This window comes from Chanodichthys erythropterus, chromosome 5, assembly GCF_024489055.1.
Source record: "Chanodichthys erythropterus isolate Z2021 chromosome 5, ASM2448905v1, whole genome shotgun sequence".
In the NCBI taxonomy this organism is placed as follows: domain Eukaryota; kingdom Metazoa; phylum Chordata; class Actinopteri; order Cypriniformes; family Xenocyprididae; genus Chanodichthys; species Chanodichthys erythropterus.
In genome coordinates this window covers 6984644-7010384 of record NC_090225.1, presented here as the reverse complement: position 1 = coordinate 7010384, position 25741 = coordinate 6984644, and the positions used below count along the sequence as shown (strand labels likewise).

The 25741-nt window shown below is 36.7% G+C and overlaps 1 protein-coding gene across 3 annotated transcripts in view; it reads right to left on the bottom strand.

Annotated features, from left to right (window-relative positions):
- The window catches only part of sema4ga (sema domain, immunoglobulin domain (Ig), transmembrane domain (TM) and short cytoplasmic domain, (semaphorin) 4Ga), a 53816-nt gene that overhangs the window by 6104 nt on the left and 21971 nt on the right, over positions 1-25741 (bottom strand). For 2 of the 3 annotated variants that reach the window (XR_010895190.1, XM_067385820.1), the window contains exons 3-14: positions 19430-19578; positions 16452-16514; positions 16279-16377; positions 16095-16188; positions 15849-15962; positions 14923-15077; positions 10821-10996; positions 6339-6486; positions 3911-4133; positions 3596-3711; positions 3269-3423; positions 1653-1714 (exon numbers count right to left, since the gene is read on the bottom strand). Coding sequence is in view for 2 of the 3 variants with exons in the window: in XM_067385820.1 (XP_067241921.1) it covers positions 1653-1714; positions 3269-3423; positions 3596-3711; positions 3911-4133; positions 6339-6486; positions 10821-10996; positions 14923-15077; positions 15849-15962; positions 16095-16188; positions 16279-16377; positions 16452-16514; positions 19430-19578 (1554 nt within the window). In the remaining variant the exon portion in view is untranslated. The remainder of the gene's footprint in view (positions 1-1652; positions 1715-3268; positions 3424-3595; positions 3712-3910; positions 4134-6338; positions 6487-10820; positions 10997-14922; positions 15078-15848; positions 15963-16094; positions 16189-16278; positions 16378-16451; positions 16515-19429; positions 19579-25741) is intronic. The other variant, XM_067385821.1, reaches the window with a different exon arrangement.

Sequence of the window (25741 nt, the reverse complement as noted above, 5' to 3'; positions counted from 1 at the left end):
AATATCCACTTCATCCCATCCCACCTTATCTGACTAATTGAGGAATAAAGAGACTACATTAGCTACATTTACATGGACACCTTTTGTTTTAATCTGAATGTACACAGCAAAATCTCCAGAATTAAATCAACTCTTAGAGTACATATGGTCCCTCTCTAAATAGTGTTAAAATAACACTAAAGCAGAGTTAAAGTTAATGAGATAATTAAGCAATTAATTAAGTAATGATTGTGCATTAGTGATGAACACCTGCTGTTAACAAGCAGAATCACTGAAGAAAAGAGAAACACAAGAACTACAACTGACTTCAGTCACAGCCTTAATAATTGCTTAATTATCTCATTAACTTTAACTCTGCTTCAGTGTTACTTTAACACTATTTAGAGAGGGACTATATGTACTCTGAGCAGAGTTGATTTAACTCTGGGAATTTTACTGTTACATGAATGCTAAATGGCAAGGTTGATTTGTGTGTTTATATGTCACAAGCTTCAAATTGGAATTGATTTTTTGACACACGCACACTGCATGAATATAGTTTCCCGCTATTTGCGCATACGAACCACTCCTTGCTTCTTTTCTTTGTTTTAAAGAGCAGACTTAATATTTATCTATTTCGCGGCCTAATTAGGAGACGACGAGCCCGTGAACCGCTGTGCTGTGCTGCTTATATTTATCAAGCAGTAAAAGCGCCCCTTCCCACGCTCAAAACAAGGCATCTGTGGATGAGAGTACGAAACAAGAACTGGTGGGACGTTGTTCTGCGTTATTTCAAAGACGATGAGTGGAAAGAGAATTTTAGAATCATTCAACAACAACAGCCCGTTCCACACATCATACATCATTACTAGGGCTGGGTATCGATTCAGATGTTCCAGATCGATTCGATTCCGATTCTTGATTCGATTTTCGACTCAATTTTATGTGAAGGTGGCATCAACGTTGACAAAGCACCTGAAACCGCCATTTAAGCACTGAATGAATGAATGACAGGTTCGCCTCTCGCTCCTTGGTGACATCGCGCAAGGCAAATAAGAGGGTGACATCTAGTGGAGAAGACTCGTAATTAGATTAACTTTAATCTTGCATTCAGTGTTTGCGGAAATAAATATGGGAAAAAAATCGAAAAAGTTTAAACCACCCCTTACAATCGGAAAATTTTTTTAATCGGATTTGGCCAATTCATTCTGATTGACATGGTTACATGTGACTTTTTTTATTCCAACTGTGTTATTAGTCCAATTACAGTTGGATTATTAGGGTCCATGTAAATGCACATACTGATTTAGAAAGCAACAATCAGTGTTGTTATTGTTAACTAAAAAAGATTCTAAAGAAATTGTAATTGAAATAAACCTGAAATAAAACATAGATAATGAAAAACTTAAATGAAAAATTACAAATGTTGCTAATTGAACTAAAAAAAGTACTTAAAATACTAAAATTACTAAAACTAAAAATAAATTAAAAATAAAAATAAATTTTTAAAAAACAATAAAAATGACAAAAGCAAAATTAAAATGAAAACTGAAAATATAAAAATAAATGTTAAATCAAAATATTAATAAATACTATAAAAGCATATAAATAATAAAAAAATAGCACTGAATCATCACATTAACAATGACTATTACAACAAATGTGTTTCATACCATCTGCTGTGGATTCCTCACAGCCCTTGTTTCCATTCAGAATATCCTGTGTCAGATTAGCTCTGTAGATAGAGAGAGGTTATTATTAGGGACGCACCGACATTAGAATTCTGACCGATACTGATAAACCGATAATTATTTTCATATAATAGCTGAAAACTGATAAATGTCTGATTATCTAAATGAAAAACAAAACTAGAAACTGTTTACATTTTTAATGCTACAAGTGAATCCAGGTATCACATCATTATAATGTACAGTATGAAAAAAATGCTATTTATTTTGATTTACTACAGGTAACATTTAAATGAGCGTTAGATGACAGCATATAGGAGAAATGAGCATGCACAATTAAATATTCAAATATAAAATATTTTAAAAGACATTTTTAAAAAGAAAACTAAAATTGTCTGACAATCAATATGGTACAGATATATTTCTGCGTAATTAATATTTCAATGATCAGATTTCACCAACTCTGGCTTTATCCAATACACATTAAAGGTGCCATCGTTTTTTTACAAGATAAAAAATAAGTCTAAGGTGTCCCCTGAATGTGTCTGTGAAGTTTCAGCTCAAAATACCCCATAGATTTTTTTTTTTTATTAATTTTTTTAACTGCCTATTTTGGGGCATCATTAACTATGCACCGATTCATGCTGCAGCCCCTTTAATTCCTCACGCTCCCCTCCCTCGGAGCTCGCACTAGCCTTAAACAGCATAAACAAAGTTTACACAGCTAATATAACCCTCAAAATGGATCTTTACAAAGTGTTCGTCATGCATACTGCATGCATGCGTCGGATCGTGTGAGTATGATATTTATTTGGATGTTTATATTTGATTCTTAATGATTTTGAGGCTATGCTCTGTGGCTAAAGCTAACATTACACACTGTTGGAGAGATTTATAAAGAATGAAGTTGTGTTTATGAATTATACAGACTGCAAGTGTTTAAAAATGAAAATAGCGACGGCTCTTGTATCCGTGAATACAGTAAGAAACGATGGTAACTTTAACCACATTTAACAGTACATTATCAACATGCTAATGAAACATTTAGAGACAATTTACAAATATCACTAAAAATATCATGATATCATGGATCATGTCAGTTATTATCACTCCATCTGCCATTTTTCGCTGTTCTTGCTTGCTTACCTAGTCTGATGATTCAGCTGTGCACAGATCCAGACGTTAATACTGGCTGCCCTTGTCTAATACCTTGAACATGAGCTGGCATATGCAAATATTTGCGGCGTACATATTAATGATCCCGACTATTACGTAACAGTCTGTGTTATGTTGAGATTCGCCTGTTCTTCGGAGGATGAGATTTATATAAAAAGGAGGAAACAATGGTGTTTGAGACTCACTGTATGTCATTTCCATGTACTGAACTCTTGTTATTCAACAATGCCGAGGTAAATTCAATTTTCCATTCGATGGCACCTTTAAGTTCCATGACATGCATAAACAAAATCAGGCTATGTCCTTATTAACAGAGTACTTGCATTGAGATATGATGTCAATAACAATCACACATTTTCATTCAGTTAATTAAAAAGTAAATAAGGACAGCAGAGGTACTAGTATCAATGACCATGCTTTCATACCTGCTGTTGTGTGATGTAATGTCCACACACTCCAGTCCATCCCAGGCACAGAAAGGATCACGTGCCATCACGCAGTCAAAGCACGAGGAGTATCTGCTGCATGTGGACAAGGGCAACTGCACCACTGAGCTGGCCGAACCCACATACACACTCATCTGACAAAGAAAGGTTCAAGTGGGTAATAACTAAGATTCACATTGATGGCAGTGCATAAAATCAAATTACACTCATAAAAATTCAAACAGAATTTAATGGTTTTGCAAACCCTATAATGGGTAATAATAATGTATTTACAACTTCCAGAATGTAGACACACTCATTTCACACCTGTTTCTCAGAGATGACTATACTGTCCACTGGCTGGGGCTCCTCAAACAGCTGCAGCTCCTCAATGATGTGCAGCTGACTATTAACCTTTACAGCCCGCTGTAGCCAACCTTCATCTGGAGCAACATCAAAACCAGATGAAATACATTCCAGTGTCACACCACTTTCAGATAAATGATTTAATACTTTAATAGAAATTGTTATAGAAAGCACTGAATATATAGTATATGTTTTATTAAGACCTGCACAACCCTGCTGATCAAAAAAACCTCAAATAAACGGCCAGGTTTTTGATAGATGAAGTCACTGCAGTACCTGTCCCAATGAAGAGTATGTGGTATATCTGACCATCTAGACCAGTCACTCTGTGTACGGCAATTTTAGTGTAGTCCACATTTCTCCTAAACAGCAGGGGGCGTTGTCCTTGAGGAAGGATCTGCCTGTACATGAGCGGATGGCGACGGACAAAATGAAGTACGTCATCTGGCAGGTTGGTGGAAGAGTTGATGCCTCTTGCTCTGAGTTGATCTGTGATGCACTGAAGAGAAATGGAAAGCGAGGTAAAGTAACCTTCCAACAACACATAAATTAGTGTAATGTCCAGCCTAGGAAAATTGACATCTTTGCCCTTTATTAAAATATTATCATTTGTTAAAGATTTTTTTAAGAATATTGCATAGTTGTGCTTGGAGTCACTTGTTGTATTTGTGATAACGCAATGAAACCAAATTGTGCAGACATAATTTTTGCGAAGAAATTATGAACACGTACAAAAATAAGAGAGAACCAACAAAATATTAATAACTGATAATGTTGTAGCTGATGTATGCTTTTTCCTGTGAGTCCGTTTTGTGAGTGTCCCTTTAAATGCAAATGAGCTGCTGCTCTCGGTCCGCTTTCGAGAAGAGGGCGGAGCTTTAACAGCTCGCACTTTGGTTGCTCAACAACAACAAAGCTGGAGATTCTCACACAGCCAAAATGAGGATTGTCAGTAACGGTGTTCAGCCTTACATTGTTCAAACCGGAGTCGGACACTGATGGAGAGACTCAGGAAGAAGTTACAACTTTTAGAATGCAACTGGACGTTTCTGAATGGTAAATGGATAAATTTATGTAGTTGCTGTGGAGGTGATTCAACTCATCGACTAGCATTTGCTGTCATGTTAATCTTTTGTGCAAATCCAGTGTTGAATTGACCCTCGTTTGTGAAGCAGTCCAGTGTAAAATGACGGCATGGTAAACAACACTCAACTACAACAACTCTTCCTCTTCTCTAAAGCAGCTCAACATGGCCTCACCCCCTTTGTTTCGTGTTCTCGGGGGCAGGGTTTGTGTAAATTTTAGGGTTAGTGATGTCACTAACCCGGGAAGAAGCTCATTGTAGTCCCTACCAACAGTTTGTTGTAGTCCTTAAACAGAGAATTCAGTAACACTTCAGTACAGGGAACACGTATTCACTACTAACTACAACTTTTGCCTCAATTAACTCTTAATTTACTGCTTTTGTAGTGTTTCAATTTATGCATTGGGTAGGATTAAGGGTTGTAGAATAAGGTCATGCAGAATAAGGCATAAATATGTGCTTTATAAGTACTAATAAAAAACGAATATTCTAGTAATATGAAAGGTAAAAAGCAACTAGTTAAAAGTGAGAATTGAAGCCTAAAATAAAGTGTTACCGAGAATTCTTTATAAGAAAATATCTCCCTTTGCACTTAACTTTGAGCGTCATAACTTTGCAGATGTTGTTTATGCTCAAACAGCAACGTTACACACTAACTAAAGTTAAAAAAAATGAAATCATAATCACCCACCCCTTAACCAAGTTTAGTGTTTTATTCCTCCCTCATATAAAAAAATAAATAAATAAATAAATTAAAAAAAATAATAAAAAATAAAAAAATTTATATATATATATATATATATATATATATATATATATATATATATATATATATATATATATATGTATTATGATTCCAATATATTCCGATGATTCTAACTTGTAGGGTCATTAAAAACAAATATCCTTTCCCGACATCACTTCTAGCTATTACTGTACATGCTGCCATATTTTCACAACCTTGAAAGGCTAGCATACACAAACAATGCCAGGTCTGAAATTCTCCCTTCTTCTTGCAAAGTGGGATTACCCACTAATTTCCAAGAACCAATCGAGAATGTAGGACACTGAGCTATTCTCAGTCTCTTGACTGAAAATGGACATTTTTTTAATTATCTGACAGAAAGTGTTCAAGCTTTCGGGAAGAAAATCTTACAGGAAAGGCTTCTTTTTGAAAACCTAAAATAGGCCAGGGAAAATCAAAACTGTTCATTCCTTTACATTTCTGAGAACAACATCAGCCGTCACTCACATACAGACTCACTCATAAGAAATATCACTGATTCAAAATTCATAATGTAGCCAATCAGCAGAGATGTTCTGCCTGCTGCTAATCTCCATGGCAAAAGCTTTGATGAAATAAGCCCCTTTTCTCCATGTGCACTCTATAAAATTGCTCATCAGTGTCTGATTTCTGGATGAAACCAGATCGACGCTCTACCTGTGCCTTGCACGGCGGTTAGAGAACTGTAGTAGCTCCACCTGTGAAATGCTGACTTGTGCTTCCCCATCAGAGTCAGCAGGCAGGCAGAGTTTCAGGGATGAGGATAATCAGGCCAGTGTAAGACGAAACAGAGGATCAGTATAGCTGTAATCCTGTATAGCTACTGCTGGTCTTACCGAGCCGGGTCGAGGTTCTGGCACCTTCCCTGTGTACTCTGTCCATTTGGAGCTGGAGTCTTCTTTGCTCTCCATGTAAGGCCCCTCAAAGGCCCATTGGATATCCGAAATGGAGTACTGGCAGATAGCAGATGCTTTTACATTTTTCCTGAAAAAGAAGCTCTGGTGAGTATTCTTTCAAAGTAGTACAAAGGAGAGAAATCCAACACTACATGATGTCAGGTATAACCCTGAACCAATGCTGGGACTATGAACACCCACGCTCAGCTATTTCTTTAGGATATATTTCAAGGAAGCACAAAGAAAATTTGTGAATAGAAGCTGCATTCATGAAAGTGGTGAATCAGCCTAGGTGTGAGCACTTTGTAGCTGATCCAGTTTCCATTTGGTATGCTTGGGTTTATTAACCGAAGAGCCTGTCAGCCTGTGCTGCGCTCATTGTTTCTCAAGGTCTTGGCATGCCAGCATAGAACCCTCATAAGCCCACTGTGTAACCATGGAAACATGAAAAATAGATTATAATTTATTAAAAAGTGTGTGAGAGAGGTGAGGGATGACAGTGAGTGGGTGAAGGGGGCAAGACAGGAACATAGACAAAGCTCCTCAATTGATCAGAACAACCTAGTGAAAAAAAGTGTAAGGGGCATTTATTAGAAGTGACTGCAGGTTAAAAAAAAACAGCACTGGAGAAAAAAAGAGTAGCTTAATGGAATAGTTCATCTAGAAAAACATCTACTCACCCAGTGTCATTTGAAAACAATATGATTTTTTTTTTGTCCATGGAACACAAAAGGAGAAATTTAGCAGAATGTCCAAGCTGCACTTTTCCATACAGTGACAGTAGATAGTAACAGAAAGTGTCAAAAATGACCCCAAAAAAGTATTATCGCTGTTGACAGTTTTGTTACGCCTGTAACGCCTGTTTCATAAACAGTTTGAAAGTTCTGTGTAACTGGCTCTGGTGGGAGAAATGTGACAATCGTACACAAATGTCGGAGATAGTCGAAAAGCTGTAATCCAATATGTCTTGTGCTCGTTAACACTGGTACCTATTAAGTTCGGGATATCTTTGGTCTAAAAAGTTACTAGTAACTAAAAAAGTACTAGTTCAGGGGTAGGCAAGTTCGGTCCGAGAGAGCCGCTGTCCTACAGAATTTAGCTTGCCTGGGAAATCCAGCCTCACCACTGTACCAGCGGATGAGTCTGGTCGGCCATTGAATCAAGGGCAGATATGACGTTAGCAAATCGACAAAGAGAGTCAACAGCGAAAAGTAAATAATTAATGAGTTTTTGGTCATTTAAAACTGAATTCACGGCTGAATAGAACAAACTATCGGGTCTCCCGTGCGCAATCTTTGTTGTTATTGAAGGAACTTTCGCCCCACTGAAATAAATTAATCTGATTGCACGATACGGTTTGGAGTTGACTCGAATCGCGACGGAGGGCGGACTGACCAGACTGATATGTCTTGTAGAAGATATATCAATCTGGCCTTGCCAGGCAAGAGTTTAGCTCCAACCCTGAAAAAAACCTTCAGCTGCCTATAGCCTTAGTTATCCTGAAGAGCTTGATTAGCTTGTTCAGGTGTGTTTGATAAAGGTTGGAGCTAAACTCAGCAGGACAGCGGCTCTCTAGGACCGAACTTGCCTACCCCTGGACTAGTTCTAATTTTTCTTAACAAGTAAGAACTAGTATCTAATAAACAAGTACTAGTATCTTTAAAAAGGTAATAGTACCTAAAGAATACGCAAGCAAATTAATAAGTACTAGTACCTAATGGAATAGATACTAGTATCTAAAAAAATAAGTATTAGTGGCATGAAAATAGATACTAGTACATTTTAAGGATTAAAAGTTAAAATGGCTTGCCATAGTACGTGTCGTTATGCCTTGAAATATAGTTTTTGCAAATTCTTCTGATTATGAATGTGTCATCAGGGTAACGTTACTTTGCAATTTTTAGTGAAATTGCAAGACTGACTCAAGATATCAATGGGTTTATTTGTTTATTTTTATATATGATTTACTAAAAAATGGGGAAATTAATGTGAGAGCGCAATTTCAAAAAGCGCTGATGGGAGTGAAAAGTTATGTGCGTGATTTACTGACGACGTGCAAATTAAAGAACACACACAACTGGATCATTTCCATAATGACCAACGCAATCTACCAAGAGCAGCGCAAATTAGCGTGTGGTTTAAGCTTTTTTGGGCGGTAAATAATGGCGCAAATACCAGTAAATTGACTAGCGCAAACCTTAGTAAATCACCTTGATTCATTTAAATATTCTCCTACCATAAATTTTAGTGGTATATAGTAAATTCTAACAATTTTTATAATGCCAAATAAGGGTTTGCGCTGGCACTGTTAGTAAATCTTGCCCAATGTCTATAAAACTGTAAAACACACTCATCTTTATGGAGCCTGAGTCTCCACTAAAACAAAACAAACAAAAAAAACCCCAACATGATCAAATCACGTAAACCAGGGTTGCCCAATCCTGTTCCGGGAGATCTACCTTCCTGCAAAGTTCAGCTCCAACCCTGATCAAACACAATTGAACCAGCTATTGGAGATCTTCATGAGCACTTGATAATTACAGACAGATGTGTTGGATCAGGGTTGGATCTGAACTCTGCAGGTAGGTAGATCTCCAGGAAAAGCATTGTCACCCCTGATGTAAACAATGACACAATTTTCATTTTTGGGTGAATTATCCCTTTAAGAGAAAAGGTCTTTTACTGGATATTCCATGTCTGATTTAGACTTGCCTAATACTCAGGAAAACAAACACCCACGTCAATGTAAACTTTACACCCAAACTGATGACATGGTGACACAACAGTCGTTCAACCTTACCCTGCTAGAGGTCAGTGTGATCAGGTCATCAATGCTCAGCTGACGCACTCACTCTCATTTTATTTGTCTCTCCTTGTCTCGCTCGCTCTCCTTCTGCCTCTTAATTATTTTCTAACCTAGCAGACATTATGGTCCTGCCTGTCCTGTCATTCATCACTGTTTCTCATATGTTTGCGGTTTGCACCTCAGGCAGCCGCAACCCACAGACTGATTGCCTGGCAGCTCATCAGAACCTCCCCTCTGCTTTCAGCAGGGCATCAGGACTGTCATGTCAGTCAAAACGGCAGACGTAAAGCGTGTGTGCTATAACCAGTTTAGCTCTGAAAATATGTGTGAAATTGAATAAAAATAAAATGCTTAACTGCCATGCTGACCAAAACAGAAATGTGGCCCTCAAGCATCAAAGTACAACATTTTGGATTTTACAGTTTTATCAATGAGCCTGGATATACGTGTCCAGAGCAAATTCTCTGATCTCCTGAGAGAATGTGACCTGCTTATGAATAAAACATGCTTAGTGCTGCAGTCAGCCAGAGGACGTGTCAGCGATTTTCATTCTGATGATCCTGGTGGGCTGTAAATGCTGTCGCCTTATTTGATGTAAACTGCCAGAATGAGCCTAAACAAGGAGTGTGTCCAGGCTGACAGATGAACTTACTAATAGACAAAATCTATTTCAACAAACCCACCAGTCACAGCAAAATGACACAAAGCTACCTCACAGAATCCTTTAATCACTATTGACTGAGGTTTCATTTGCATGCTACCCTGCATGTACAGCAGCACAACACTTTAAAGGGTTAGTTCACCCAAAAATCAAAACCCTGTTGTTAATTACTCATCCTCGTGTCGTTCCACATCCGTATGAACCTTCATTCATCTTCAAAACACAAATGAAGTTACTTATAATGAAGTCCAAGAAGTTTCTGTTCCTTCCATAGAGATCCAACGCAACTACCACTTTCAAGATCCAGAAAGATAGGAAAGACATCATTAAAGTACTCCATGTGACTCCAGAGTTTACACTCAATTTTATGAAGGGATGCAAGTGCTTTGTTTGCACAAAAAAACATAATTTACTACTTAATTTACAAAAATATTATTATCCAAAACGTGGTCACGCAACAATGTCAGCTCTCACGTGAATACAAAACGCATGTGTTGTGGTGCTCTCGCTAACACTCGCGCATGTGCGGAAATAAAGTGGTAAATTATGTTGTTGTTTTTTTGCGCAAACAAAGCACTCACGTCGCTTCATAAAATTGAGGTTAAACCACTGGAGTCACATGGAGTACTTTAATAATGTCTTTACTATCTTTCTGGACCTTGAAAGTGGTAAGTGCGTTGGATCTCTATGGAGGGACAGAAAGCTCTCAGATTTCATTAAAAATATCTTAATTTGTGTTCCAAAGATGAATGAAGGTCTTATGGATGTGATTAATTTTTAGGTGAACTAACCCTTTAAGTTTCCAGACACAACCTTCTTTCTAAGGAGAACCAGAAGAAGTGATTTTCATCATGACAGATAACAAATGTAATGGACATCAGAACACAATTGCAAGTAAATAAATAACCCATTATGCAAAAATGGATACTGAAGGATTGCACAAAAGACATCTTACCATTCCAGGCCAAAGATGCCGTAGAAAACAGAGTCTTGAGAGCTGGAGCCCTCCAGAAAAAACACACTCCGCAACACGTTGAAGTGAAATTCATAGTCCGGTAAAGAACACGCCAGACGTGCCTTTAGGAAAGAGGTCCACTTCTTCTGTAGCGTGAGAAGACCTCCTCTGTCTCTCTACAAGATAAAGGACAGAAAACAGCTGAAAGATAATCAAAAGATGCAACGGCAGAATCCAGAAGGTGTACTAACACTACGGCTCAAAAGATTGACACTGAAGACTGGAGTAATGATGCTGAAAATCCAGCTTTGCATCACAGGAATAAATTACATTATAAAATATATTAACATAGAAAACAGTCATTTTAAATATTATTGTTTTACTGTGTTTTTGATCAAATAATTGCTGCCTTCTAAATGTGACTTCTTTCAAAAACATTAAACATTTTACCAACCCCAAACTTTTGAAAAATAATCTACATTTAACATGTATTTATGAAGCATTTGAAATGACACTTAAAAATAAAAGTAAACATAAACATAATGAAAATTATGTTACATTAGGTGCACCTAGTGACATAGAAACATTAAATATATATATATATATATATATATATATATATATATATATATATATATATATATATATATATATATATATATATATAATCAATTTAACTATTAGAAAAGCTCAAGAGTATTGCAAAAACAGCAGAAGAAAGCTTATAACTTTTTTTTTTTTTTTTTTTTACATGGATCACTGGTTACTGGCATGGCTGTTGGCAGCAAACATTATTATCAGTGTGACTGTGGGAAAGGGAAATGCACTAAACTGGATGGGGGTTTTGCATGTAAAGGAATCCCCCATCATGTCAAGGGGATAAAGTGAATTTTCCATGCTGCCTCCAAAGAGGATAAATAAATCTTCATGGAGGAATGACTTTGACAGGACCCCAAAGCTTCTTAGCAATTCTTGGTTTCTCCAGTAATAACACTGACAATATATTGCAACAACCTTTAATTCACTGTGGGGAAAAAAGGCTTTTGAATGTTGATTTATGATGCCATTCAACCAATCAGAAGTTTACAGTTTATGTCAAGTTTAGGCTTACAACCAGGGTTAGGTGCTTCTACTTTGGTGTTAATCACCTATCATTTCCCTCTGATTTTAGGGATAACTTATGGGTAGGGTAAGGTTTAGAGCTAGGGATAGGGTTACATTTTTAGATAAAAATGTTGTTCCAGGATCAACAAAATATGGCTCAGCAGACAGTTACTGACAACAACTGAGTTACTATCCTTAATTATGGCTTTTCCCCCAGCTCACTGTCAGTTAGTGTGTATTAACAGCATTCAGTCTCACTAGTATGTGGATAATGAACAATAATCTACTCATTAATGTGACCCTGCTGTGTGAACTGCCACAGAGAAGCTGATTTTACCCTCAGTCCTCACAGCCGGCTTAACACACTTCACCAGCCCCGGCCTCAATCCACTTGAATTCAGTCTGTGTTATCTACAGTTATGTAAACTACTGTTCAAAAGTATGATTTCATTTAAAGGTGCCATCAAATGTTTTTTTTCCAAGATGTAATATAAGTCTAAGGTGTCCCCTGAATGTTTTTGAGAAGTCGCACCTCAAAATAGACGTTAATACGGGCTGCCCTTGTCTAATGCCTTGAACATGAGCTGGCATATGCAAATATTGGGGGTCATACATATTAATGATCCCGACTGTTACGTAACAGTCAGTGTTATGTTGAGATTCGCCTGTTCTTCTGAGGTCTTTTAAACAAATTAGATTTACATAAGAAGGAGGAAACAATGGAGTTTGAGACTCACTGTATGTCATTTCCATGTACTGAACTCTTGTTATTCAACTATGCCAAGATAAATTCAATTTTCAATTCGATGGCACCTTTAAATATTTTTTATTTTTAAATAAATTAATTAGCAAGGACACATTAAATTGATCGAAAGTGACAGTATGTGATATTTATAATATTAAAAAAGATTTTAATTTTAAATAAATGCTATTCTTTCTGTTAATCAAAGAATCCTGAAAAAAGCATTTCCACAAAAATGTTAACTATGGAAGCTTGTTTCCTCCAAGAAATAATAATAAAAAAGGACTTTTTATCTCATGAATTTTTACTTTTTTTTCTCACAGTTGCGAGTTTACATCTCACAAATGTCACTTTTCTCAGAACTGTCTGTTATAAAGTCACAATTACCTGTTATAAAGTCAGAATTGCAAAATATTCTGAGGAAAAAACGGCAGAATTGCAAGTTTATATCTCGCAATTCTGACTTCATATCATGCAATTCTGACTTTATAACTCGCAATTGTGAGTTTATATCACAATTCTGACTTTATAAGTCACAATTGTGTGTTTATATCACACAAATAAACACAATTATTAAAAATTGTGGAATATAAACTCACAATTCTGGCTTTTTTTCTCGCAGTTGAGAGTTTATATCTCGCAATTCTGACTTTATAACCTGCAATTCTGACTGTAACTTGCAATTGTGACTTTATATCACACAATTCTGACTTTATAACTCGCAATTGCCAGTTTATAACTCGCAATACTCACTTTAAAGAGTAAGTTCACCCAAAAACGAAATTTGTCATTTATTGCTCACCCTAATGTTGTTCCACACCCATAAGACCTTCGTTCATCTTCAGAACACAAATTAAGATATTTTTGATAAAATCCGATGACTCAGTGAGGCCTGCATTGACAGCAAGACAATTAACACTTTCAAAGCCTAGAAAGCTACTAAAGACATATTTAAATCAGTTCATGTGACTACAGTGGTTCAACCTTAATACTATAAAGTGACGAGAATACTGTTTGTGTGCCAAAAAAACGAAATAATGACTTTATTTAACAATGTCTAGTGATGGCCAATTTCAAAACACTGCTTCTAAGCTTTACAGATCTTTTGGCAGTTTGATATGTGATCCGAACCACTGATTCAAAACAAAAGATGTGTAAAGCTTCATGAAGCAGTGTTTTGAAATTGGCCATAACTAGATATTGTTGAAAAGTCGTTATTTTGGGTTTTTTTGCTACACAAAAAGTATTCCCGTCGCTTTATAATATTAAGGTTGAACTACTGTACTCTCATGAACTGTTTAAATATGTTTTTATTAGCTTTCTGGGCATCTGAAACTGTTAATTATCTTGCTGTCAATGCAGGCCTCACTGAGCCATCCGATTTCATCAACAATATCCTAATTTGTGTTCTGAAGATGAACGAAGGTCTTACAGGTAACGACATAAGGGTGAGTAACAAATGACATAATTTTCATTTTTGGGTGAACTAACCCTTTAACTCGCAATTGTGACTTTATAACACGCAACTCTGAGGACTTCACATGCATACCCATGCAAAAATGATTTAATTCTGTGTGATAATGTCTAATTTCACAATAATGCCAGCTGAACCCTAATACACTCATAATTTAAATCTTGTATGCTAGATGTTAGACAGCCAGATCACATGATAAATAAACACTGTAGAGTAGCAGTCTAGGAAAGATGTGAAATTGCAGATATGTTCAATTGGCACTTGGATCTGAGTGTGTAGAGCTAGACTGATGGGTTGAGAAGCGAGACAGAGAGGCGAGTCTCGTGGGAAGGGAGCCGGTAGAGAGGGAAAGATGCCTGGCAACCACGTTGTTATAAAGCCCTATTAGAAAACCTGTAGAAAGCCACACTTCAAATAAAGGAGCTTTTTGAGGAGTCCTTACAATGCTGTGAATGAAACAGTTTACAAAAAACACATTCGTGAAAAACTTTTGTTACTTTCCAGGGCAGGGCAATGGATGTCTCTGAATAAATCAAATGCGAAGACCGTGTCTTGTCATCTGTATCATTATTTTGTGGCGAGAATAAAACATTTGTTCCATCCCCTGTGGAAGAGATTACTTTCTCAGCCATTTTTGTTCCACTTTACTATGCAAAGCATATTTACCACACTTTGGATTTATACCCGCTAATTTGAACACTTCAATTAAATGACTTAATTAAGACGCACATGAAAAAGAAAAAGGTAGAGCGACGGTGGAGAGATCATCTGTAGCCTCGTACCTTGCACACACGTGCAACCCGTGCTACTCTGCTGTGACTGAAGTATGGACTGAGCTCTTGGCTCTTCTCGGTGAAGAAGAAGTAAATCTTATCGTCATCTCCCACTGAACTGTTCACACTCTCCTTCACCAGCGCTGAGCCCACAAAATCAGCCTCTGTGTGAGACAAAACAGTAGACTGCTGTTAGTGCATCACTCCACAATAGTGACAAGTAAAATAAAAATATAATGCAATACAATGCTACACATTAAAATGCTTAATCTTTCATTCAACTTATTTTTAATGTTTTCAAAGAAGTCTCTTATGCTCACAAAGGTTGCATTTATATGATTAAAATTACAGTGCAAACAGTAATTTTGTGAAATATTATTAAGATTTTTTAAATAACTGTTTTTTGTTTCTAAAATGTATTTTATTCCTGTGATTTTCAGCATCATTACTCCAGTCATCAGTGTCACATGATCCTTCAGAAATCATTCTATGTTGATTTGTTGCTCAAGAAACATTAATTATCAATGTTGAATCAACAGTTGTGCTGCTTAATATTTTTGTGTGGTATCAATTTAATGCATCCTTGCTAAATAAAAGTATTCATTCCTTTCAAATAACAACTTTTGAATGGTAGTCTATATAATATATGGTTATATTATAATTACATTTAAAATTTCATTTTTGATTTTTAAACATACAGTGAAGAACCATTTGCTTACATTTGACCTGAAATAATCTAGAATTTGAAATATTTTCAGTTTTTTTTTTTTGTTTTATTTCCAAGTTTAAATGGTGGTCAGACTTGTGGACGCCACTGAAGTGTTAAATGTCCAAATAATATTAACCTACTATGACTTGATAGATCCAAACATATGGTAATGTTGATGGTGAGGGATGAAATATTTTACTAATAAAATGTGTTGCAGTAGACTGACCCTGTAGCCACTGAGTTGGAGCCTCTTCTGTTTTCAATGTGGGATTCGGAGTGTTGCGTCGGATATCTGGAAAGCTCCGGAACTCATACTGAGATGCTGTGTACATCTGCTGATCTAAGGAAAACAGAGGGTCAAAATATAGTTCAGTTTAATATCTTTAAGATTTTAATATTATTATACGATTGTTTTTAATAAAAGGAACCAAAGTCGAAATGTATATTACTAATTCATTTACTGATGCCATACCAATTAGCAGGCCAGTGTAGCCTTTTGTGGGGTCATATGGACACTTCTCTCGACCCTCCTCGAAGGCTGACGATATTTTAAACTCCCTCGCATCCTGAAAAACGCAACTAAAATATTTAGAGAATCCTAAATATGAAGGTTCTCATTTTAAGAGGCTTAAAAAGTAAGCATTACAGTTACTTACAATGTATGCACATAGAGGGCTGAAAGCATGTGTACCACAAGTGTACAAGTGTGTGCTGTTGAACCTCTGCAGGAATCGAATGTGGTTGTAACACTCCGTCTGTTAGGATGAGGAAGTGTACATCAGTATGTGTACTAGAGATGATAACACAATACATGGAGATCTTCACTAACCTTGTTATCTTTCCCTTTGTTCAAGCATTGTTGCTTCTGATCGTCTGATGCCTCCCAGTCAATCTGTCCAAGTACAACATTAACAAGAATTCTTGAACTGTCAAGACTTGTAAAAATGTTTTCTTGGCAAAACAACTTCCTGCTCTAGGTTGTGGTGCCAAATTGTTCCAACTGGTGTTTGTAAACAACTCTCACATTACCCTACTATGCACTAGTTGGAACACATTCTCAGGAGGAAAGAATTTACAAATGATAAAAAAAAGTGATCTTCAAAACCAAAATACACTAGATTTGTATTTCTATAAAAAAATATTTGTACGTTTTACAGAGATAGAAATGAAAATGTTGGTAACTAAACCATTTCGGTTCTCACTGACTTTTATTGTAAAAAAATACAATGGAAGTCAATGGTCAGGGGCGTAGCAACCGGGGGGGACACGTCCCCCGCACTTTTAGAAACAGGTGATTCTGACCCCTTCTATTTTTTATTTTTTTTGGATCCAGCGTGAATATTTCCGACACCGGCAGTGTTCTCTGATTTGTTACTTAGATTTGAGTGAACTAACATTCAGCCAATCACAGAGCGAATCATCTCTTGGGCGCGTCTGCTATGAGCTTCAAATCCTATGTTCAAATCTCTTGTTGCTGTTGTGAGTTTTCGTTCGTTCATTCACTTTGCTATTAGGCCATCTGGGATAAAATGCACCCCAGAAAAAAGCAAAGGACGATTACATCCTTTTTTCAAACACACACTGTAAGTATGTTACAGTATGTCGCGATGACACGAATCACGCGATAAAGTTTTCATGTTATGATTTAAACCAACTCTTACTGTAACGTCAAAAGACAACAGAACCCGTATGGACCTCGTCACGTCGCGCCGGATTCAGTGTGTTAAATGCTCTCCTACTTGTCGCTTTGTATAAAAGCGTCTGCTAAATGAGACGTAACAAATTATTGGTTTCTTCTGTCTTTTGTTGCCTACGTGCTGCTCGCTGAGTAGAATTATCCTTTCACAATAAATCAAAATTGTTTTGCACCGAATATCTTAAAATACTTTATCAAATTTAAAATATATATATTTTTATACTTTATGTAAATATTCTACTTTATGTCCTAACTGGTCTGTAGGAAAGGCAGGCTGTGACGTCACTGACAGAGAGAGGGGACAGTTGCTCAACCTCTCCAGAATGTGTACAGGTGAGATTTGTATAAAAAGAGCAGATTGACTATTTTAAGGCAGTGTTACTGCTTGCCAATATTTTAAGGAATTACACATCAATTTAATTCAATTTTATTTAAATCAATCACCTTTATTTATACAGTGCTTTTAATAATACAGATTGTGTCAAAGCACTGAACAGTATCAAATAGCAGAATAGAGTAATATGACAAGATTAAACACTGAATTTCCAGTTTAAGGCATTTTATTATTGAATGCAGAGACGTCATTGTCTAGGTCAGCTCAGTTTAAATAGGATCTGTGTAATCAAATCAACGATAATCGCTAGAAAAAAAAAGATAACATTTTCTATTTTATGTTCAAACTGTTAAATAAAATTAGTTTTATGTATAAAGGCTGTGTGTTCCAATAGTGTTAACTACTGTATTAATTAATGTATAATTATAATTATATTAATTAATGTATATTAATGTATAATTCAGTTTGGAAGTTTTGATTAAAAATCTCACTTCGATCTTGAAAATATTAAAAACTTGTAAATACATTGATTTAGGTTTTATTGATATATTTTCATAAAATGTATGCTGTATAAAATTACTGTAGATGTAATCTGTATACTCAATTAACACAACTATTAAGAAGTAAGAAAAGTTATTGTTCAAATGTAGTGTAACTGAAATATTTTAAATATCATAAAATATTTTTATCTAAATAAAGTATAGATGGTCTCTATGGAAGCCAGTTTCCGCCAAAAAAAAAAAAAAAAAAAAGCCACTAAAAAAAAAACTTTTTATCTCAGAATTCTGACTTTTTAACTCGCAATTGCATGTTTATATCTCACAATTGCGAGTTATAAAGTCAGAATTCTGAGATATAAAGTCGCAATTGCGAGTTATAAAGTCAGAATTCTGAGAAATAAAGTCGCAATTGCGAGAAATAAAGTCAGAATTCTGACTTTTTATCACGCAATTGCGACTTTATATTTCAGAATTCTGACTTTTTATCACGCAATTGCGACTTTTTATCTCAGAATTCTGATTTTATAACTCGCAATTCTGAGATAAAAAGTCGCAATTAATCTTTTTTTTTTGTGTTTTTTTTTTATTTAGTGGCGGAAACGGGCTTCCATAGGTCTCACATTGGTCTCAAAGTCCTGCAGTATTTTTAAATTTTGAGGATGATTTCACAAAAATAGGTTCCTGTAAGCTATCACGGCATGTTCCCAAAATTGCCACTAGGGTGCTGTAAAATGCCAATTGGTATTCTATTTAGAATTTATTATTATGAATATCAGCTTTGGGTCACATCACCATACAGCTGTCCCCCCCACTTTTAAAATGGCTGCTACGCCCCTGTCAATGGTAGCTAAAAGCTGTTTGGTCATCAACATTCTTCAGAATATATTCTTTTGTGTTACAAAGAAGAAAGAAAGTCATACAGGTTGGAAACAACACAAGGGTAAGTAACTATCCCTTTAAGTTTTAAGTTTTAGGATACTGCAACACATCATTTGACTTCTGCAGTGTTCATGCACCAATATTATGTAAGAAAAAAACACAAATTTCAAATTTCCACATTTCTCAAAAAGTGTAAAGTTTGCATAAACCAAAAATAGATGCCACCTTACACTGAAATTATTCACAAAATGTTTGAATGCAGTCTGCATTTTAAGCAGTTTTTACTGAACTAATTGCAGAAAATTGTACAGAGGAAGAATAGTATATTTCAGGAATATCAATACACTTCTGCCTGGCAAACTCTGTAATTAAGTGCTGATGTGTTTGTCAGTACGTACGGTCTGCGGAGAGCTTCTGGAGATGTCACTAGCCTGCAGGGCATATAAAGCCCCTCTAGCTCCCACGTACAGCACGCCTGCCTCCTCCTCCAGCAGCAATAAACTGTAGTTCAGAGTCAAGCCTCTGAAGCGCCTGCAGCCCAACAGCCCTGAAACACACAGGACATACCAGTTAAAGAAATATTTTATCCATAAAAGGGATTCGTAAACACTTCAGTAAGATCTGTGGGTGCTTGTGCCGTTTCCTGTGGCAGTGAGTCAATGTTTAAATTATTGACATCCAACTTCAGCTTCCCTATTCCAAATCTTTAAATTCATCTTGAGAGATGCATGCTGTAGTGCTGTAGATGCATGCAAGTACTTCTTGGCATGGTTTTTCATTTCTATAGCCTTCCATGGCATATACAGGAAATCTTTTTGAAAATAATTACTAGATAAGTCCATAAATCCATGCTTCATCCAGATGTTACTGAGGTAACTGACTTAATGACATGCTTCTCTCTTTATGTTTGCAGCATCAGAACTAGTAGAACTAGTAATCATGTCAGGCCTAGCAACAGTAACCAAGAAGACAGGGCTTATTGTTGTTTTTATGTTACCATGTCTAAGGCACCCTGCAGAGGAGGCAAGACAACACACCTCATGCTGATATTACTCCTATATGGATAACCTTAAAGGGTTAGTTCACCCAAAAATAAAAATTCTGTCATTAATTACTCACCCTCATGTTGTTCCAAACCTGTAAGAGCTTCAGAAAACACAAATGATGAAATCCAAGAGGTTTTTTATTCCCCATAGAAAGCAACATAATTACTCCATAAAGGTCCAGAAAAGTAGTAAGACATTGTTAAAATAGTCCAACTAGTGACTACAACCTTAAAGGTGCCATCGAATGGAAAATTGAATTTACCTCGGCATAGTTGAATAACAAGAGTTCAGTACATGGAAATGACATACAGTGAGTCTCAAACACCATTGTTTCCTCCTTCTTATATAAATCTCATTTGTTTAAAAGACCTCCAAAAAACAGGTGAATCTCAACATTACGTAACAGTCGGGATCATTAATATGTACGCCCCCAATATTTGCATATGCCAGCCCATGTTCAAACATTAGACAAGGGCAGTATTAACGTCTGGATCTGTGCACAGCTGAATCATCAGACTAGGTAAGCAAGCAAGAACAATAGCGAAAAATGGCAGATGGAGCAATAATAACTGACATGATCCATGATATCATGATATTTTTAGTGATATTTGTAAATTGTCTTTCTAAATGTTTCATTAGCATGTTGCTAATGTACTGATAATGTGGTTAAAGTTACCATTGTTTCTTACTGTATTCACAGAGACAAGAGCCGTCGCTATTTTTTGCTGTCTGTATAATTCATAAACATCTTCATTCTTTATAAATCTCTCCAACAGTGTGTAAAGTTAGCTTTAGCCACGGAGCACTATCAAACTCATTCAGAATCAAAATGTAAACATCCAAATAAATACCATACTTACGCGATTAGACATGGTGCATGACGAACACTTTGTAAAGATCCATTTTGAGGGTTATATTAGCTGTGTGAACTTTGTTTATGCAATGATAGAGTCGAGAGCTCGGGAGGGGGCGGAGAGGGCTGGTAGCCTGACTTCGTCATACTCATATTCTAGGCAGAATGTGAGTCTGATACTGCTCCATTGCACTTGAATTATGGGGCGTGTCTTAACCGAACCAGTAAAAAAAAACCCTCTGCACTCAATTGGATAGACCTACAACCAATCAGAGCAACGCAGTAAGTGACGTATGTTGAACTTGTACTTAAACTTTTGCCGAATCCCGTTGGAAGGACGGTAAAGACATCTTTCCCATCGACAAATGCCTTGATTGCGGTTCTTTGTTCGTCTTTTAAAATTAATGCGCTGTCGATTTCTTTTATTACAGACGTGATAGCGGAATCTAAACATCTTACTTCTCCAGCTGCAGTCATCGTTGGTGAAAACCAATTCAACCCAAGCGCTCTTTGATGACGTAACCGCAGATAGCCTGTCCATCATCGATTAAAACCCGCCCTAGCAATTTGATTTGCTCGGCCTTCTGGGAGCCGAGCATAATTACTCCACAATGGATCGAGTCCAGACCGAACTTCCCGTCCAAAAAATGTTGTGGGCGGGGTTCGGGCTGGCACCCAGGCTAAGGGCTGGTGCGATATATACATTTTGTCAGTAAAGCCGGTTCCCTGATTGGCGCTAAATCGCCATCACCTGCTTTCAAATGAAGCGGCATTTAATAGACAGAGCCGTAGTTCACTGATAAGCCACGCAATATCGCGTTCAATATCGACGAAAGCAGGTGATGGCGATTTAGCGGCAAATAGGGAACCGGCTTTACTGACAAAATGCGCGTGACAAAAGCATTCGATATATCGCCCAGCCCTACTCAAAATAGGCAGTTAAAAAAATGTATTTAAAAAAATCTATGAGGTATTTTGAGCTGAAACTTCACAGACACATTCAGGGGACACCTTAGACTTATATTACATCTTGTAAAAAAGTGTTCGATGGCACCTTTAATGTTATAAAGATACGAGAATACATTTTGTGCAAAAAAACAAAAGAAAAATAATGACTTTATTCAACAATTTCGTATAATAATTCATTATTGGCCGGCTCCTGTGTCAGCATCACATGTATGCGTCATGGTGCTCACGTGAACAGCGTCAGCCAATAATGAGTTGGCGTTCTGGCGTAGAACATGGAAGCCTGCACTGTCTATACAACGTAAGCAGCGTAGGACACTCATAGGGTAGAGATGAAATTGTTTGAAAAGTCATTATTTTTTTTTTGCACAAAAAGTATTCTTGTCACTTCATAACATTAAGGCTGAACCACTGTAGTCACATGGGCTATTTTAATGATGTCTTTACTACTTTTCTGGACCTTGGAAGTGGTAATTATGTTGCTTTCTATGGGAGATAAAAAAAAAAACCTCGGATTTCATCAAAAATATCTTAATTTGTGTTCTGAGGATGAACATAGGTCTTACCGATGTGGAATGATACAATGATATTAAGTAATTAATGACAGAAATTTCATTTTTGGGTGAACTAACCCTTTTTGATTTAAATTTTATGAAACAACGGGAGTGCTTTGCGCAAAAAAAAAAAAAATGACCTATTTATTTACAAAATATTAATCTCTATTGCCTGTTCACAAGAGCACCACGACACATGAGTGTTGTGTTGTCATGAGAGCAGACGTTGTTACGTGACGTTGTCACATGGATTTCTTTACTGATGTCTTTACTACCTTTCTGGACCTTGAAAATAGTAGATGCATTGGCTCTCTATGGAGGGATAGAAAGCTCTCAAAAAGATGTTGATTTGTGTTTCGAAGATGAGCGAAAGTCTTACAGGTGTGGAACGACAGTAGGGTAAGTAATTAATGACAGAATTTTCATTTTTGGGTGAACTAACCCTTAAATTAATCATTTGTGGCCTCTTATTTAATGTAAAATAATTTCAGATCATCCAAAACATCAAAGGTTTGGTCACGATGAACCTTTTGATGTTCAGTACCATTCAAAATTTTGGGTTCAGTAAGACTTTTTTAAAGTAAATAATTATCTTATTCAGCAAGGATGCATTAGATTGATCAAAAGTGACAGTAAAGATATTTATGATGTTGCAAAAGTTTTCTATTTCAAATAAATGCTGTTCCTTTGATCTTTCTATTCATTAAAGAATCCTGAAAAAAATTATCATGATTTCCACACAAATATTAAGCAGCACAACTGTTTTCAAAATTGATAAATAATAATAAATGTTTATTGAGCAGCAAATCAGCATTTCTGAAGGATCATGTGACTCTGAAGACTGGAGTAATGATGCTGAAAATTCAGCTTTGCATAACAGGAATAAATACCATTTTAAAACATATTAGAACAGATAAGAGTTGTTTTAAATTGCAACAATATTCCACAATATTACTATTTTAATGTAGTACTGATCAAATAAATACAGCCTTGGTGAGCATAAGAGACTTCTTTCAAAAACATTTTAAAAAGCACCAAGCAGTAATTTAACTGATTTGCAAACAACTGTAACTAAAGTGGACAAGTCCATGCAGTAAAGAAAAAGACTCCAAGTAGTAAAAGACAATCGCTCATTCCTTAAGTGTAGGAGGTGGAACGCCCTTTTAACACAAAGGTGAGCTGATAAACACATACACACACACATTTCTGGTTCCTTGTTTGCACAACTGCTTGTTGTGTATCGCACTACTGTGATGACGTGTTCACGTGGTGTTCGGTATGTGCACTGCAAAAATAACACCACGCGCTTTAGAGCATCAACACACGCAGCCCACATGACACACGTCTCATTCGTGTGTAGGCAGCACTGCATGCAGGGACAGGACAGGTTATGCAGGTAGGCTGACGTCCCAGAGCGTTACAATGACAGCAGAGCTGACAAATACAGCTATGGAGAGAAAGAGGGGAGTCAGACACAGGCAGAGCATAAGAGAGACAGACGAAAGCAGAGATGAACAGAAAAAGAGAGGATAATTAAGGTACCCTGTGACTCCCTGCTGATACAGCACTGCTGTGTTTCGCAAACATGCAGAATCGTCTGCATTTCCTTAATGCTTCCTGCTCACACACACATGCAACTGATTAAACCTCTCTCTAATGCTTAAGCAGTCCCATTCATTCACTCCTATGTTTTTGTGTCTGACTGTGTAGGTTGATTGTGAAAAAAATGATGACCTACTCTGAGATTTTAAAACCAAACAAATGATATTACTAACGACCAAAACATTCAAACCCTCACCAACTCAATTCTTGACAAACATCTTCACACCAAGGATGATGATAACTAAACTATAATATTAATAATCATTTTAATGGATTTTTTGAATGGGATTTTAGTTAAACGGCTGAAATAAGGTCTGTGGTGAACACAAGTTGAAGACACTCAAACGTTTTATTCTATGTCATAATTTAAAAATCAACAATAGAAGAAAAAACTATCTATTACTCAACCATTACTCTGAATGTTCCCTTCAGTGTCTATGGTGGTTTTGCTTCTGCTGAACAGTCATAGAATCATCAAATAATAATTAGTGGGCAAGAGGTCATGAGACTGGAAGATTTAATTTATCAAACCAATTTCTTGAACCTTAAGAAAAGCCATGAGTCTAATCCGCTGGCTCAAAGTTAAATAGCAGAATGATCCACTCTGTGCTCTTTTCCAATTGCTGTCATCTCTCTTCTTAATATCATCACCCGCCACCCCCCAGAACAAAGCCAACTATGTTAACAGAACAGACTGATTCACTATCAGATGACAAAATGTGTTTCCCACAGTCCTCCAGATATAATTCAGTTGTCACGTTTCAGTGGACAGTGTTATCCTGGAGAAGCATAAGGGCAACCTAAAACCCACAGAGCCCAACTGGACTGAGACTTGCTCAAATTATTAGTGTACCACTGTAAAAGATGTCTAGTCACAAAAGACATTACACATATTGAACACATATCGTTGTCATACTGACACTCATGTTGGTTGTACTTTGCCACTAGGCATCAGATTCAACACGAACAGAAGTTCAAAACGGTAAACAAATTACAAGCCAAGGTTACTCGTAAATCTACAAAGTATTTGTAAATCTACAAATGATTCAGAACACAGCAGCACGTCTCGTCTTCAACGAGCCCAGAAGAGCCCACGTCACGCCTCTCTTCATCTCTCTTCACTGGCTACCACTTGCTGCTCGCATCAAATTCAAGGTGTTGACGCTTGCTTACAGATCTACCACAGGCTCAGCACCCTCCTACTTCCACTCACTCTTACAAGTCTACACTCCTACCAGAAACCTGCGCTCATTAAAGGAGCGAAGGCTTGTGGTACCATCACAGAGAGGCACAAAATCACTTTCCAGAACATTCTCGTTCACTGTTCCTTGCTGGTGGAACGATCTTCCTGCCTCCATCCGGAATGCGGAATCCCTGGCAATATTCAAAAGACAGCTGAAAACCCATCTCTTTCGTGAACACTTAACCTCATGTTAAAAAAAAAAAACCTTCTTATTCCTATCCTTTCACTTCCTTTAATCCCTCTCTATTGTAGCTTAGGATAATCTGAGCACTGCCTATAACTTGTATTATGAGCACTTCTTGTCTTTTTGCCTCGTCATGACGACTCGCTTGTTGTATTGCTCACTTGTAAGTCGCTTTGGATAAAAGCGTCTGCCAAATGAATAAATGTAAATGTATAAATGTAAATGTACTCAAACATAACCAAGGTTTACGTGAGCACAGCAC